The 15,990-nt window shown below is 38.5% G+C and overlaps 2 protein-coding genes across 2 annotated transcripts in view; one reads left to right on the top strand and one right to left on the bottom strand.

The window, feature by feature from the left end:
- Positions 1-13,024, top strand: part of GLRA2 (glycine receptor alpha 2) — a 542,545-nt gene extending 529,521 nt beyond the window's left edge. The window contains exon 9 of the mRNA XM_062183520.1: positions 12,746-13,024. Within this exon, the coding sequence (XP_062039504.1) occupies positions 12,746-13,024 (279 nt within the window). The remainder of the gene's footprint in view (positions 1-12,745) is intronic.
- The window catches only part of FANCB (FA complementation group B), a 209,929-nt gene that overhangs the window by 57,541 nt on the left and 136,398 nt on the right, over positions 1-15,990 (bottom strand). The window lies entirely within an intron of this gene.

Raw genomic sequence — 15,990 nt, 5'->3', positions numbered from 1 at the left:
GAGCAAGCAAATGCTGGGTATGATTTGTCATTGATGCTGTTGCTTATTACTGTTTTGGTCTAGCAGTGGGCTCAATCCCTAATCACCTGTCCCCTCTACTCTCAATATTCACTGTTTTCACCTTGAACAGATGGCAAATGATGTTAAATAATTGAACAGTTCATATTCCAGATGGAACATGTTCACCTTCATGCTTCTTAGAATTGAGTGTGTCTTTTGAGCACTCTAGCCCTGAATTGACAGAAACTACTAGGAAAGAATTTCCATATGCAAGGCATAGCTTCCCTCTTGAGAAATCAAAACATCACAACCGTGTTATCGATTTCTAAACCACTCACTAAGACTACAGCTAATGTTAAGTGAAAACGTTTCTGCTTTATAGATTTTGAGCAGAAAGCCAAATGATTATTGTAAACAATTACTTCCAGTCCATTAAAAATATAGTGTTGTTGGTAGGTGTGGTCCAAATTAGAGGGACGTATATATTTCACCATAGGAAATTTGATTACAACTATATGCTGGACAGACATAGACAGCAGAGATTCTATGGCCAATGAAGTCTAAAAATTCTAGTCCTGCCTAGGTAGAGAGAAGGCCAGAAAATGCAATCTCTCCAGGTGCATATTTGTGACCAGTTAAAACAGGGGTTCTCAAGTAAGGCCGATGTTGCTCCTCCAGGAGGCAGTTAGCATTGTCTGGAGACATACTGGGCTGTTCCAACTCAGGGGAGAGCGGTATTACTGCATCTAACGGGTAGAGGTCAGGATGCTGCTAAACATCCTGAAATGCAAGGTACATTTCCTGACAACAAATCATTATTGGGCCCCAAATGTCAATAGTGCAGCAGTTAAGCAACGCTGAGCTAAAGGGAGATCTTCCAATGGAAGAAGAGACAAAGAATGGGTTTTGGTGCATATATAGGAATCTTTGTCTAACCCAGCTCCCTGTGTCCCCACACCTGCCTTTGGTAGGCTGCAGCAACATCAGTTCTAAACTTCTGCTCCTACTACAACTGAATTTTGTTTGTCCTCCTCTGTCCACACATTTCACCCCCTGTTATTAGGGGTGAGATTGTCATGAATAAGGGGTCCTGCTGACATTTTTTTGATGCAGAGGCCTGTAGAGACAATAGATGTAATGGAGGCAATGAAGGAGATTTTATGTAATGACCGCTAAATGGTACACAGCATCACAATGCTGTGTATTCATTTGTTTAAGAAATTTTTGGAGAGAATGGTCCATTAATTAGAATTTTTTAAAAGGTTTATTTATTTGAAAGTCCATTAATCAGAATTTCTAAGCTTAAAACTGACATTTGCTAATAGGCATAGATCTACAGGGATTTTACTTTCTTTGCCAAACCCAAATGGATGACATATGAGCTCAAATAATATAATGCTAGGCAAATACTCTCTAGTCTTTTACTACGGGTAATAACTGATAAGGTCTAATTTATTTGGTAAAATATTTGCATATATCCAATATCATGGTACTTCAAAACGTCCATAAAAATTTGTATTCTAATACACATGATTCACATGGCATCTCTGCTCATGTGATGCTAGCAACAGGTGCTCAATAATTCTCAAAGGGGCATATTCAATCCTTATCATTAAATTAGTGTTTCTGCACCAAAGTGCATTTACCTTTGAATTACATTTTCCACAAACGTTTTGAAGGTTCCTCATGCACAGTGATTTTTCAATTACCCATATGTCTATTATTTTGATTTGTAAATAGATGCAAAAGCAGAAAAAACATTTCTCTATTTTCTGGACTGTCTCTCTATTCCATTAATTTTCTTTGTAAAGAAATACGCATTTTCTTCTCAGATCGTTAATAGGGTAGATCTAATTTTCACAGTAGCTGGATTTTTACCAGCTCAACACTGGAACCAAAAACTAATAATGAGCACTGTTTCAAATATAGATCATGAATACCTCGGTTTTTGAGTGACATCGTTGAGTTTAGGTATGCCCTAGTGTTATATAAATCCAGTATGTCAAAATAAGCTACAGAATAAATAAGCAAGGAGATGATTTTTCAGATTACAAAGGACTTTTCCATAATTTATTTAATAAGCATTTACTTTATATGTATTCAAGGTAGAATGGTTCCACTGAGTGTTGTTCTAGGTACTGATGATATCAAGATATGTGAGACTGGACCTCTTCATTTGAAGGCTACTGAAAGAGGCTGACATGTAAAGATATTACTTTACTATCATGTATAGGTTCTTTTGTGGAGACACAGACTAGTTGCTACAGGAGCTAAACAGAAAGTCAGGACCCAGGCTCAGGGCTTAGGAGAAGGCAATCTGAATGGGTAGATATCAAGAGTTGTGTCTGGAAGTCATGAAGGAGCTCACCAGGTGAAAAGAGAACTATGCAGAGGAAAAGAAAGTCAAGGGTCATGAATCATGACAGAAGGAGGTACAGCACAGGACATGGGGGTTCTTAAATGTCACACCCAGGAGCTTGGGAGGAGCCAGTAAAAAAATGAGAAACGAAGCCTGCTAATGGAAACAGTGGGCCAATGAGATCAATTCCACCGTAGCAGAAGGCAGGAATGGTGTTATAATCTGTGGGACCCAGTGTAAAATTAAAATGAGGGTCCTTTTTCAATGAGAATTTAAATGTAGCTACAGGTTAGCATTAAACCAAGCACAGGATCCTTCTAGGCACTGGGTCCCGTGCAGTTCCATAGTATGCCCATCCCTGAAGCTGAGCCGTGCAGAAGGTATCAAGGTAAGTGTGGATCTCACCAGAAGACCCTAACTATAGCTACCCCAGGAAGCTTGTTTGACTATATTCCACTGGACTACAGAATGATAACATTTCATTTTATCTTCAGTAGCAAAACAAGGATTTAGCCTAAATCCAAAACTTGCATTACTATGTCTGGGAAGAACTTGAGAAGTAGTTAAAGGAAGAATTTTAATTAACTTGGCTAACCAGTGATTTTTAGCATAAGTCACCCTCAGTGTTTTCATGTCTTGCAAACAGTTTTGGATAGAAAAGAGTGTCAGCTATAAGTTAAACCTATAACGAAGTCTATGACCTCCAGGAGAGCTCTCACCTCTGAGTTCAAGATTGCCCATGCAATCATCTACCCCATGTCTCATTTGAATGTCTCAAGGCAACTTTAATCACAACTTTATCTTCTCCCAACCTAATATGATCCTCTTTTGATGTCTTCTCTCTCATTGAATGGCACTATCATCCATCGAGTTGTTAAAGCTGTGTTAACCTTGACAACTTCCAATCTGCCTCTGAGACCTAGTGATTGCCCTTCTGTGTCTGAAGTTGGCACGTTGCTCTCTATCTACACCACCCCACCCCCGCCATCCAGATCATTCTCATAATTCATCTTGACCACTCCTGTAGCTTTGTAGCTAATCTTCCTGGATCCATATCTGCTTTCATCCACATTGTAAACAAAGTGATTTATTTTGACATACTAACCTAAGTCATGCAATCTCCATTAACAGCTTACAGTGACTTTTCTTAGTTATTAAAATAGAGCTCGAAATGGGCACCAAGGTTTATGATTTCAGCCCTGGGTGATTTCTGAAACCTCTTCTCACTCCACTTTGCCACAGCATTCCAGGTACCATTCTATTGCACCTCAAGTACAGCAAACCTTCCAATCTCAGACATCTCCCAATCCTGCCTTCACCTATTTAATGCTTCTCATTTTCCAGATCTCTAATTAAATATCACTTCCTTCAGGGTAAATGTATATCTGCCACATTAGACCACACCATAATTTTCCACCAGAGCTCTTATTATAGTTGGTAATTATTGATACATGTAATATTTTATTAATGTTTGTCTTCAATGCTTGAGGGCAAGAATTTGGTCTATTTTGCTATCCACCAGAGGCCCACTGCATGGTGTAATGAGTGCCTGGCATTTAATTGGGCCTTTTCAGACCACTCAATCTAAAACACCCATTAATCATTTTTGTTTTTAATTTTGTATTAGCATGTACTAATTGTCCATTGTTGTGGGGCACAGTGCAATATTTCAACACATATTCACAAGGTATATAATCCATTATTGTAAACTACAGTCACTCAACTGTGCTGTGGAACACTCAAACTTGTTACTCTTCCTAAGTCCCTTACTTGCACTGCTTTTCTTCGAAGCATCCATCCATCATTATCTCTGTTCCTGTGTGTGTGTGTGTGTGTGTAAGGGTAATGTGTATATATAATTTTTGTACTAGTTACTATTTTCCCCATTAGAATAGAAACAAAAAAGCATACTTCTGTTTTCCTAGTCACTGCTGTAGCTTCACCACATCCCTGACACACAATAGGCTTATTTGTTTAAAACAGGGATAAATACAAATGCTCAAGAAATGAATCCCAGAATTTTCTTCCAAAACTATGATAACAATACCCTGCATTAAAAAGAGATAATCTGTTGATATGATTTTCTTGTGGAAAAATTGCCTTTCACAATCTGCCAAAAATGACACTTTGACAGTTTTAATTCATTCACCACATGTCATTAAGCAACAAGGGCTGTATTTGCTTTACTTTGTTTCAACTTCATTCTTCAAAGCTCAGGCAGACTCTTCATCCATAATCTTGAATGGAAACGATTTAGAGTTTGGGGGAAAATTCACACAAATCAGAGTTTTTAGAGTTTTTGGAATTAGACAGACCTGGATTTGAGTCTCAGCTTCAACATTTATTGGCAATCTAATTTTGGGAAGCCACAAGACTTCTCTTGGCCTTTGTTGCCCCAAGAGATACATGACTTGCAGGATTGGTTTGCTGACAGGACTAACTGTAGTTTCAGTGCATGGTCCATCATTCATAATCAATAAATGATATCTACTTATTATTCCCATCTATTCCTGAGTCCCTATGACAGGGAGGAGGAAACTGAAGCCCAAAGAATTAAGGAGAGTTTCTCAAAGCATTCCTCTTCCCCACATCCAGGTAGTAGAAATCTCCACATCTACAGCTCAGCATCATTCAACCATCATTTGCCTGGGGGACTTTTTCATTCAAAACCCACTGTGTTTGCACTCTCTCTGTTTCCTGGAGCGCTAGAGACTCCATTATTCCCTTGCATTGATTGAAGTTCACTACAACCTGAAGTTCCAACTGAGCCATTTCTTGTTCCAAGAGAAGGGACACAGTCCAATCAAAGAATCTAGGTGAGAGATGCAATGGAAAGAATTTTCCCCTACCCCCAGTGTTTAGGAGTCCTCCTCTCAGAGGCAGAAGGAGAAAAATCAGAAATACAGAGTGCACTAAAATCTTTTATTTTACAAGCACTGTTCTTATAATCATATCAAAAGCATTTGCTTATAATTCACTACAGTGCAATTCTGGTGAACTTTAGATCCAATTTCACATCAATAACAAGAGTTATTCCAGATATAAGATAAGGGTATCAAGTTTATAAGTAAAAGTGATACCTAACATAAATAATTACATAGTGGCATGGCAGAGCTTCATACAGCAGACAGGATTTAAGGATATGTTATCAAAATGGGGTATAGAAATCACATGTATTGAAACTTGGGACTGGGTGACTTCTTTTCTGTGGGAATTTAACTAACCAGTGAATAAGCAAAACAGAGTCAGCTAGAGGTGTTTACTATTCAGTTACTTGAGATAGTGGACCAGCAGATATAATTAACTTGTTAAAATAAATAGAGGATATGAGTATATGTGTAAAATTCTTTCCTTATGGGAGAAGCTGACTCTCCTTGTGAATATGCTCAATCAACTAAGCTGTGCCCACAAATTGTTCTTTCTTTTAGCTTCAGCTTATCCATGACTCAAGCTCATCTCCATTTTGCTCTCATATAGGAATGGAGCCATATTACCATGACATTTTATTCTGAACCTGCTAGAGAGGCAAGGCAATTAGCCATTCATTATAGCACACAAAAACCCTCAAATTGGTTGCAGCTATGTTTTCTGAATCAAAACCATATCCTTTGATGTGGATAATTTAAAGTTCTATATTTAAAAGGCATTGGATGAGTCATAATGGTAAATAAGAAGACCCTTAAACTAGAACTCATATCTCTTGCATAGTAAAATTAAATGAATAATTTTTATCTACAACAGATTTATTTTTGTGGTGGAGAAGTTTAAAGAATGGATTTAATTAGCTGTAATTATACTCAGAAGCCTAACTCAAATCCTGTTGAATGAATGCATATTTTCAAGCATAAGGAAAAACCTCTTAAAATTCTACTGTGTTCATTATTCAGCAAATGTTTATTAAGAAGCCACGTTTGCATGACAATGCGAAACATAATGATATTCTATCGGGGCATCTTTCTAGTCTAGCTCTGTTAATTGAATGAGTTAATCTCTTTAGCTGTCCATTCACAGTATGTGGGGAAAGAGTACAGAAATTAAATGAATGAGTCAGTCTGAAAAGAACCAAGGATGTGTACATTTTTGGTTTCCCTCGGTCTTAACATGCTAACAACAGGCTCCTAGCTAACTACCCTTTCTATTTTTCTAGGGGCTTGAGAATTCAAAAGAATCTTATCTCACTCAGGCAGTGAACTATATGCTCAATCATGAGTTTCTAAATGTTTATAGAGGTGAAGAGTAATTTGCAAGATTCTATAGATAAGGATAGGAAAACAGCACAGTGAGTTTAGGAAGATAAGGGAAATGTTTTTTTAAGGGGTTATTTCCATTTGAAAAGTACTTTTAGACTTGATAGTGTGGCACAGGTTGTGCATTTTAGAGATGGACACTAGAACTCACTTAAGCCACTGATTTCCAACCGTTTACAATAGAGATGCTGGATTTTTTAAAACATGGATCCTAAATTCTTATCCCTAGAGATTCTAATTGAGTTGCTATGGACAGGGCTGAGAGGGGTAGCAGACATATATAACTGTATTTGTAAACTTCCCCAGAAGCCAAAGCTGAGATCCATAGCTCTAGTATAGACTTGACATTTTTGACATGAGGTCCCTGAGGTGTTGGAAAAATACAGTAAGTAGCTTACCTAAAGTCAACACAGCTTATAATTTTTGGAGCTAGGCCTAGAACCCAAGTATCAAATTCCCAGTCTGGATATCTCATTACTACACCAAAAGGCGCCATTTCCATTTCACTCACATGCTGGTTGAGATCTAATAATCAATTAGCAAGAATGACAAGTCCAAGACTACCTACCACCCATGTGACAAGCAATTCCCCTCCTCCTGTCACCTGTGTGTTTCTTTTCTTGGTAAGTACTGAATAAGTCTTCAGATGGTTATGATGATTCTATAGTGATGAATATATCTGTTTATACTACATTTTGAAAAACTTCACTTATTTGAAACTTTTACATATATAAAGTTTATCCTTCACATTTTTAAAATTTTTATTTTACTTATTTTTTAAAAATATATTTGAGAAACAGAGAAAGAAAAAAACACACAGAGAGCTCCAATCTGCTGATTTACTCTGCAAATGCCCACTACTCTGGGGCTGGACTGAGCAAAGTAAGAAGGCTGAAATTCAGTCCAGGTTTTCCCATGGGTGGTGGGGATCACACAACTTGAGCCACTACCTGCTGCCTCCCTGGGTCTGCATTAGCAGGAAGGGAACTAGAATCAAAAGCAGAGCCAGGAGAGTGAGGATTGGAAGCCAGGAATTTCCATATAGAATGTGAGTGTCCCAAACGGTGTCTTAACCAAACATGATACCAAACATTCATCTCTCATTCACATTTTAAAGCAACAGATTTAATATTTGAATCTCAGTCCAACTTAAGTTTCCACTCTCAAGTTTATATAGCTCAGCTGTGGACGCACTCAGGCATCCAGCTGACTTTTCTTTGCCAGCTTCCTTTAGGTTAGCCTCTTTCACCAGATTCGGAACATTCCATGCAGGTAGAGAGAGCCCTTGCCCAACATCATTAACTAGGTCTCAGCACCTAGCCCACTGCTTGTCAGTGACTCAACACTCGACAATAAACTTTGGAATGAAAAATCTCTTACTACATTTTGTTCAGAAATGAGACAAAGTACTTTGAGCTAACTTGCAGAAGATAATCCTATATAAAAATATTGGGTTACTTTATAAGTAGTAGTCTTATAGTTTTTATAAAAGCTTTGCCCTTATTTTCATAATATAAATTGGCTAAATAAAGGTTACAATGAATGCCTTTTATTGGTAGCACTAGACACATTAAGCAATTTTATTAATGTGTGTATAACCTGTGATAACTAATAGAGCACTTAAAAGATAATCTATAGAAGTGAAATTGACACTTTGAGAAGCAATGACTTTGAATAGCCCTTGTCTCGACTGTTGAGGCACAATTTTTTTATACTATTTGTTGAACTCTTTACTTAACATAGAGTTAATCATGTGTATAAAGTTAAATGAAAATAGATCTTAGTAAAAAATAAGAATAGGACTAGGAGAGGGGGAAGGAAAAGGTGTAGGAGAGTAGGTGGGAGGGCGGGTATGGTGGGAAGAATCACCATGTTCCTAAAGTTGTAATTATGAAGTGATGAAGTTTGTATTCCTTAATTAAAAGGTTTCTGGGGAGGGAAAAAAAAGTGAGCAAAGGATATGAATAGACATTTTGAAAAAAGAAATGTCCAACAAACACATGAAGAAAAGTGCTCAGATTACTAACCACCAGGGACATGAAAATAAAAACCAGAGTGAGGTATTACCTCACTCCAGTTTGAATCACTATAATAATAATAATAATAACAATAATAATAAATGACAGCATCATAGTGTGAAAATGGGGCCTTAATATACCATTTGTAGGAATTAAATTAATACAAACATTATGTAAAACAGATTGCTCAAAAAACTGAAAAAGGAGCCACCATACGACCTAACTTTCCCTCTTCTGGGAATATATGCAATAGAGGTGAAATCAACATATGAAAAAGATATCTGCATTACCATTTTTATAGCAGCCCAATTAAAAATAGCAAAGAGAGTCAACCTTAATGCCTATCAACTGATGACTGGGTAAAGAAAATGTGTTATATATAAATGGCAGAATATTATTTGGCCATAAACAATGAAATACATTTGCAATAAAATTGGCGTATCTGAATATCTTTACACTAAGTGAAATAAGCCAGACTTACAGAGACAAAGATCATGTTTTCCCTACACAGAGGTTAATCTATACAGTATTAAAAATTGTGTGGATATTATATTAATTGGTATGTAGTTGGTTAAAATACTGCCTTCATTGAATTATACCATCCACATGACAATATATCCTTATTTACTCACTCTATGATCATTGTAAAGAATTCCACATTTTATGGCTTCTTAAATCCCTGTTTTCAAGATATAACTATGTATGTGTATGTACATAACTACATATGAAGAGAATATGGCAAAATGCAAAAAATTGTTCAATCTTAAAAAGTAAATGTAATAAAAAAGAAAATGTGCAAAAATTTATTTATTTGAGAGATAGAGTTACAGACAGAGAGAGGGAGAGGCAGAGAGAAGGGTCTTCCATCCACTGGTTCACTCCCAAGATGGCTGCAATGGCCAGAGCTGGGCCGATCCAAAGCCAGGAGCGTCCTCCGGCTCTCCCAGGCAGGCACAGGGGCCCAAGCACTTGGGCCATCCTCCACTGCTTTCCCAGGCCATAGGAGAGAGCTGGATCAGAAGAGGAGCAGCCAGGACTAGAGCCAGTGCCAGAAGCAGGCAGAGGCTTAGCCCACTATGCCATAGCACCGGCCCCAGTAAAAACTATTAAATCAGTGCCAGAGCTGTGGCATAGCAAGTAAGGCTGCCGCCTGCAGTGGCAGCATCCTATATTGGCATCAGTTCGAGTCCTAGCTGCTCCACTTCTGATCTAGCTCTCTGCTATGGCCTGGGAAAGCAGTAGAAGATGGCCCAAGTCCTTGGGCCCCTGCACCCATGGGGGAGACCTGGAAGAAGCCCCTGGCTCCTGGCTTCAGATTGGCACAGCTCTGGCCATTGTGGCCATCTGGAGAGTGAACCAGCAGATGGAAGACCTCCCTCTATCACTCTCTGCCTCTGCCTCTCTGTAACTCTACCTTTCAAATAAATAAATAAATCTTTTTTTAAAAAAAACTGTTAGTACAAGGCTGGCATTGTGTCCCAGTGGATTAAGCCACCAATTGCAATGCTAGCAATCCCATATCAGAGTGCCAGCTTGAGTCCCAGTTGCTGTGCTTCCAAACCAGCTTCCTGAGGATGTGCCTAGGAAGGCAGAGAAAGAAGTCCTGAGCTCTTGGGCCCCTGCCACCCATGTGGGAGATCAGGATAGAGTTTGTGGCTCCTGGATTCAGCCTGACCCAGACCTGTTGTTGGGGGCCATTTAGGGAGTGAATTAGAGAATGGAAGATATGTGTGTGTGTGTGTGTCCCTGTCTCTCTGCCTTTAAAATTAAAATAAATAAATCTTAAAAAAAAAAAAACCTTAATACATCAAGTAAAGAAGTCTCCTGTTTTACAGCCTGGTTATCCTAGAGATCAGATGTCCATGGCAAAGGCTAAGCTAGAATGTTCGACAATTATTCATGTTTACTATCTCTTCAGTTCAAATTCTAACTCATTGTCAGGTTACAATACCATATTCAGTCATGTTTCTGGTTGGCCTCACCCAAGGTATTGCATTGTATACCTGTGTACCCATCTGGCTGAGAGAGCCACATGGAAGCCAATGTGTCCTCCTTTCTAGGTGCTGCTGCTGCTGAGCACATATGCTACAATCTAATCGAACCATTCTGAAGCCCACGTACTTCTCTTTGAACCACAGACCCTCCCCTTCCCATTGTACACATGATGAAGCATAATCAACTGAAATAGTTCTCGCCTTCCATACCTATCAGAATCTCCTACAAACCTCAGAAGACTCATTTCAACACAGAACCTGTAACATCTTTACCATACCATTTGGGTTATGGTTGGGCTCTCATTCACATTATACCAAAGGTCCTTCAATATACCTTTTCTATGTGGTTGAAAGCATAGTGACATGCAGTGAACATTGCTGAAAGACAACACCAAGTTTCCTTATCTTTTGGGAAGCATAACCACTGTGATTATCTGGTAAGATACAACACAATCTCTGGTGACTCAAAGGGGCTGCATAGTATTGTGGGTGGCAGTAATCTAGTAGCATGATTCAATTATTTTTATTTTTTATTTAAGCAGGTCATTTCAATATCACATTTTTTAGTTTTTATTTAATAAGCTGAAGGCCTAAAATTTATTATTGTTTTTCTTTTTTTAAAAGATTTATTTATTTATTTGAAAGTCAGAGCTACACAGAGAGAGAGGGTCTTCCATCCGATGGTTCACTCCCCAATTGGCTGCAACGGCTGGAGCGGCGCCAATCCGAAGCCAGGAGCCAGGAGCCCCCTCCAGGTCTCCCACGTGGGTGCAGGGGCCCAAGAACCCCGGGCCATCCTCCACAGCTTTCCCAGGCCACAACAGAGAGCCAGATCGGAAGTGGAGCAGCTAGGACTAGAACCAGTGCCCATATGGGATACTGGCGCCCCAGGCCAGGGCTTTAACCTGCTGCACCACAGCAACAGCCTCTCTTTTTCTTTTTGTTAAAAAAAGGATTCATTTATTTGTTTGAAAAGCAGAGCTACGGAGAGGCAGAGGCAAAGAGAGAGAGGTCTTCCATCCACTGGTTCACTCCCCAGAAGGCTGCAACGGCAAGAGCTGCAACAATCCGGAGCCAGGAGCTTCTTCCAGGTCTCCCACACGGGTGCAGGGGCCCAGGGACTTGGGCCATCTTTCACTGCTTTCCTAGGCATTTTAGCAGGGAGCTGGATTGGAAGTGGAGCATCCAGGGCTCAGACTGGCGCCCTTATGGGATGCCAGCAGTGCAGGCAGTGGTTTACTCACTACACCACAGCACTGGCCCCTCAATCCCACTTCTGCAACCCCACCATTTGACCCTTCCCTTGACCCAATCATACACCCAGATCCCATACATCTGTCTCTAAGACTATTTGTTCTTTACAGTGAGGAATAAATATAATATTAAAATTTTTGTATCTAATTCATGTCAAAATAGTCAACAAAATATCACTGACATTAGCTAAAATGTCACGTGCTTAAATACAGAATAGAAATGATTAGCTAAACAAAAGGAATCTATGTTAGAAATGACACTGGAACAATTAGCCATGGTGTAAATATTCAAACTAAATAATGTATATTGAATCTTTGCTAGACAACTGGGGTGAATGAGAGTTTTGAAGGTGAAACAGGTGTACATTTAAAAGATTCATCTCAGAGTTCGCATGAAAGCCAGTGTTGAGTATGGAGGAATTGGGCTGTGACTGGCCCATGGTACTCGATGTTTCTAACTCAGGGCCAGGTACATGGCAAAGGCTCAGTAAATATTTCTTGAATGAATGCATGATCAAATGGGCTTCCTCATAGATACATAATGTAATATTGGGATTTGGAGAACTGGCTTTAAAAACATCTATTCAAATCTGTGGATTAATAAACTAGATTTGGGGAAAGTCTGCACTGAATATAATGTAGGTGTCTCTGTTGGCTAATTAATTAAAAATGATCACAAAGTTATTATTCTTAGCCTTAATTTCTCCATCTGAAAAGTCAATGAGCTGAACTTGAAAGCGAGCTCCCCACTCCAAAAGCCTCCCACACCACCAGCTAACTGTGATTTATTCTTTTACTTCTGAAGAATTTTAAGCATCTTCAATCTAACTTGAATGACAACCAATCTGTGCTTCCTCTGTCTTGACTCTCACAGGAAGAGGATGTTACTCGTGAAAGCCGTTTCAATTTCAGCGGTTATGGGATGGGCCACTGCCTCCAAGTGAAAGATGGAACAGCCGTCAAGGCCACACCTGCCAACCCGCTACCACAGCCCCCCAAAGATGCAGATGCCATCAAGAAGAAGTTTGTGGACCGGGCAAAAAGGATTGACACGATATCCCGAGCTGCCTTCCCACTGGCCTTCCTCATTTTCAACATCTTTTACTGGATCACATACAAGATCATTCGGCATGAAGATGTCCACAAGAAATAGATGTGCCCTACAGACCCTGGGACCTTCTTGCTTAAGTGTTGTGCTTGTAAATACACAGTGAAATTGTCATTCTATCACCTTGACAGAGGAGAAGATTAAGGGAGGGGGGAGGGGGGAGTACGGGGGAGGGAGTTCCTTGAAACCTACATGACAAAAGACAAGTTATGCAGGCAATGAAGAAAAGTGCACAGAATTAAGGTGTTGCAGAATCACTTCAACCTAATTCCCTTCCATAGTCTTTAGCATTCTTCCTTCAGATGACACATCAATCCGACATGATATGCAGGCTCAAGTTCTCAAGGGCTGTCTGCCTTTTGGTTTGGTTTGGTTTTGACTACTTCTGGTACTGAGAAGTTAGCTTCACACACACACACACACACACAGTAAAATGGTTACCATCAGACCATAGCAACTAGTCTATAGTGAGTCGAGGACCAAACTTTTTCAGGAAAATGCTGCCTCGTTTTTAAAACAAGCCTCCTGAGCTACGTTCTTTACAATGTCTGTAATTAGTGTTTCACCTAAGAAATCCTTTTGTGGGTTGTAAATTCTTTCTACCTATCCAGAAAACAAGAACAACAACAACAAATGAACACCAATGTCAAAGAACAGATTTCTACTTTACTGTCAATGTAGGTGTGCATTTTAATATTATTTTTCTCTCCTAGATGTAATTTTGGGGTTTAAATTGTGTATTGTGTAATTGATTTGATAGTGTACTCTCTTAAAGATAAATGCCCATTTTATTTTAGATTCAACTTAGTGCACTTTTTCTTTCCCGCTTTGGCTATATGTATGTGTGACTTTAAGTGCCCAAGTGTGACTCAGCCATTGCAGCCACTCAGCCACAGTATTTATGGAGATGGTGTGTCCTGAACGATGTAGCTCCAATTAGCTTGAACTTACCATTTCTGCTTTCACTGTAGATGTAACTACTAGTCCTAATGTCAACTGACTCATGATTTCTACTGTCAGTCAAAGTGAATATCGTTTTAAATATCCTTGACTAACTTAAAAAATTTTAAAATTGTACTGTGATTTTCATAACCCGTTGCCTTTTTGGTACCAGAGCTACGTGGTTTGAATCCTGGCTACATGTTTTAAGTAAGAAAAAAAAAAAGACGTATTTTTGCTTACTCAGATAAAAGACAACCTGTAAAAATATAAGGATATAATTAAATTTTACATGTGCTGTAAAAGGGGTTATTTTAAAAAAAGCATTTGTTCAATTTCAATAAAGCTAAGTGTGCCACAACGTCTTCTCTAGAGTCTCCATTTTCCCACTAAAGTATAAATCCTTTGTATGACAACAAGAATTTGAATTTTTGTATCTAGTCTTCCTCATAAGCTTAAAGCATTGCTATAGCTATTATGTCATTAATACTTACAGCATACTCATGCAAAAAAGGAAAAAATGTCTTATTTGAATTGTACAAGTAGGGAAACAGGAGCATTATTAGCCATTGTGAGCCAAGTCTAACATTGGGTACTCAAATGAGACATGGACAAGTTCCAAGAGCACTGAAGAACTGTAAAATCTTAAGGTGAAACTAAATTTATAGCTCCCCATCCTGATTTCATTAAGAATAGAATTTCCATGATGAAAGAAAAATTCTGAGAACCTCACTGAAGTACAAATAATTCATCTTAGCTCTTGTAGATTTTCCTTAAGCAAAGTCATCCTTCATTCTTAGGATGACGTGCACTCAAGTTCATATTTATGGCCTTCTAAACCTATTTTAATATTGAATAATTTCCATAGAGATGAATATTGGAGAGTGGCTACAGGTATGAATTTTGGAGACAGTAGCTCAGTCACCTGTCAACAATGTAATCTTAGGTAAGTTACATGATGTCTCAATAGCTCTTGTTTCATAGATTTTTTTTCCCAGAAGATTCACTGGAAAAACTGCAAGTAAAGCCATTAGCATGATGTGACATGTAGTAAATTCTCAATAATTACCAGATATAATAAAATTAGTATTACAAGTAGTATTGGTTATCCTCTGGGCAAGAAGTTTCATAATGTATAGTCTTGGCAAATTTAATGTTATGTTTTTTGCATCATTACTAAAATAATATTTCTATTTCATTGCTCATTCCTTTTCAAACAAATAAGGTGAAATATTTGTCCTTTCACTGCAAAAAAGCAAAATTAAGGATAAGATGCCCTCAAAGATGGATGTGACCACATAGGCATCCTTGGAAAAACCCTAATGCTGCATATAGCATGAGGGTCAAATGGCAGTTTGAGTTGAAAATCCTTAGCTAAATGGTCATGTTTCATCTTGGAAGGTACAGTTTCCATTAGTTCAATTAGAAAATTGAAAACAGATTCACTTCAAGACATAGACAAAGTCACCTTTGATGGCAAGAGAGCTTCTTGACTTTTCTCTAGTTCTAGGCCACATTCAGTGGAAATAACTCATAAGTGCACCCATTTGAGTTACATAAATAAGACAAAAATCTCAGGGAAAATATTTTGAATACCATATACTTTGATGAAAGCCTATAATGCTATTACAAATTTTCTTTGGAACGTATTTCCTTCTTGATAATATTTGAAGAAAAAATAGCTCAAGAGTGAAATCATGGCTCTAAATGAAAAGAACTTATTACCCATTTTCATTAGATTGGAAGCCTCTGGAAGAAAGTAGTTATGTTTTCTTGGGATCTACACAATGCCTACCAAACCTTGAGTGCCTAATGGATATTGTTACTATCTCAGTGAAGGATATGCTATGCCTGTTGACAAAGTTACCTGAGTTATTCCCAACCCAGAAATCACACGAAGTAAACACCTACTGTCACCAGTTTTCAGATAATGGATTACTGGGGGTCTTGTCTTTTAAACATTTTTCAATTCCTACCACTTGGTTTTAAGAAAGTATTAGAATAACTCAAAATAGTTGATGACATTCTCAAATATCTTGGCCCTGAACAGATGCTACGAACCAGACTGGCTG

This window comes from Lepus europaeus, chromosome X (assembly GCF_033115175.1).
Source record: "Lepus europaeus isolate LE1 chromosome X, mLepTim1.pri, whole genome shotgun sequence".
Classification (NCBI taxonomy): domain Eukaryota; kingdom Metazoa; phylum Chordata; class Mammalia; order Lagomorpha; family Leporidae; genus Lepus; species Lepus europaeus.
This window is presented reverse-complemented; position numbering and strand designations above follow the sequence as displayed.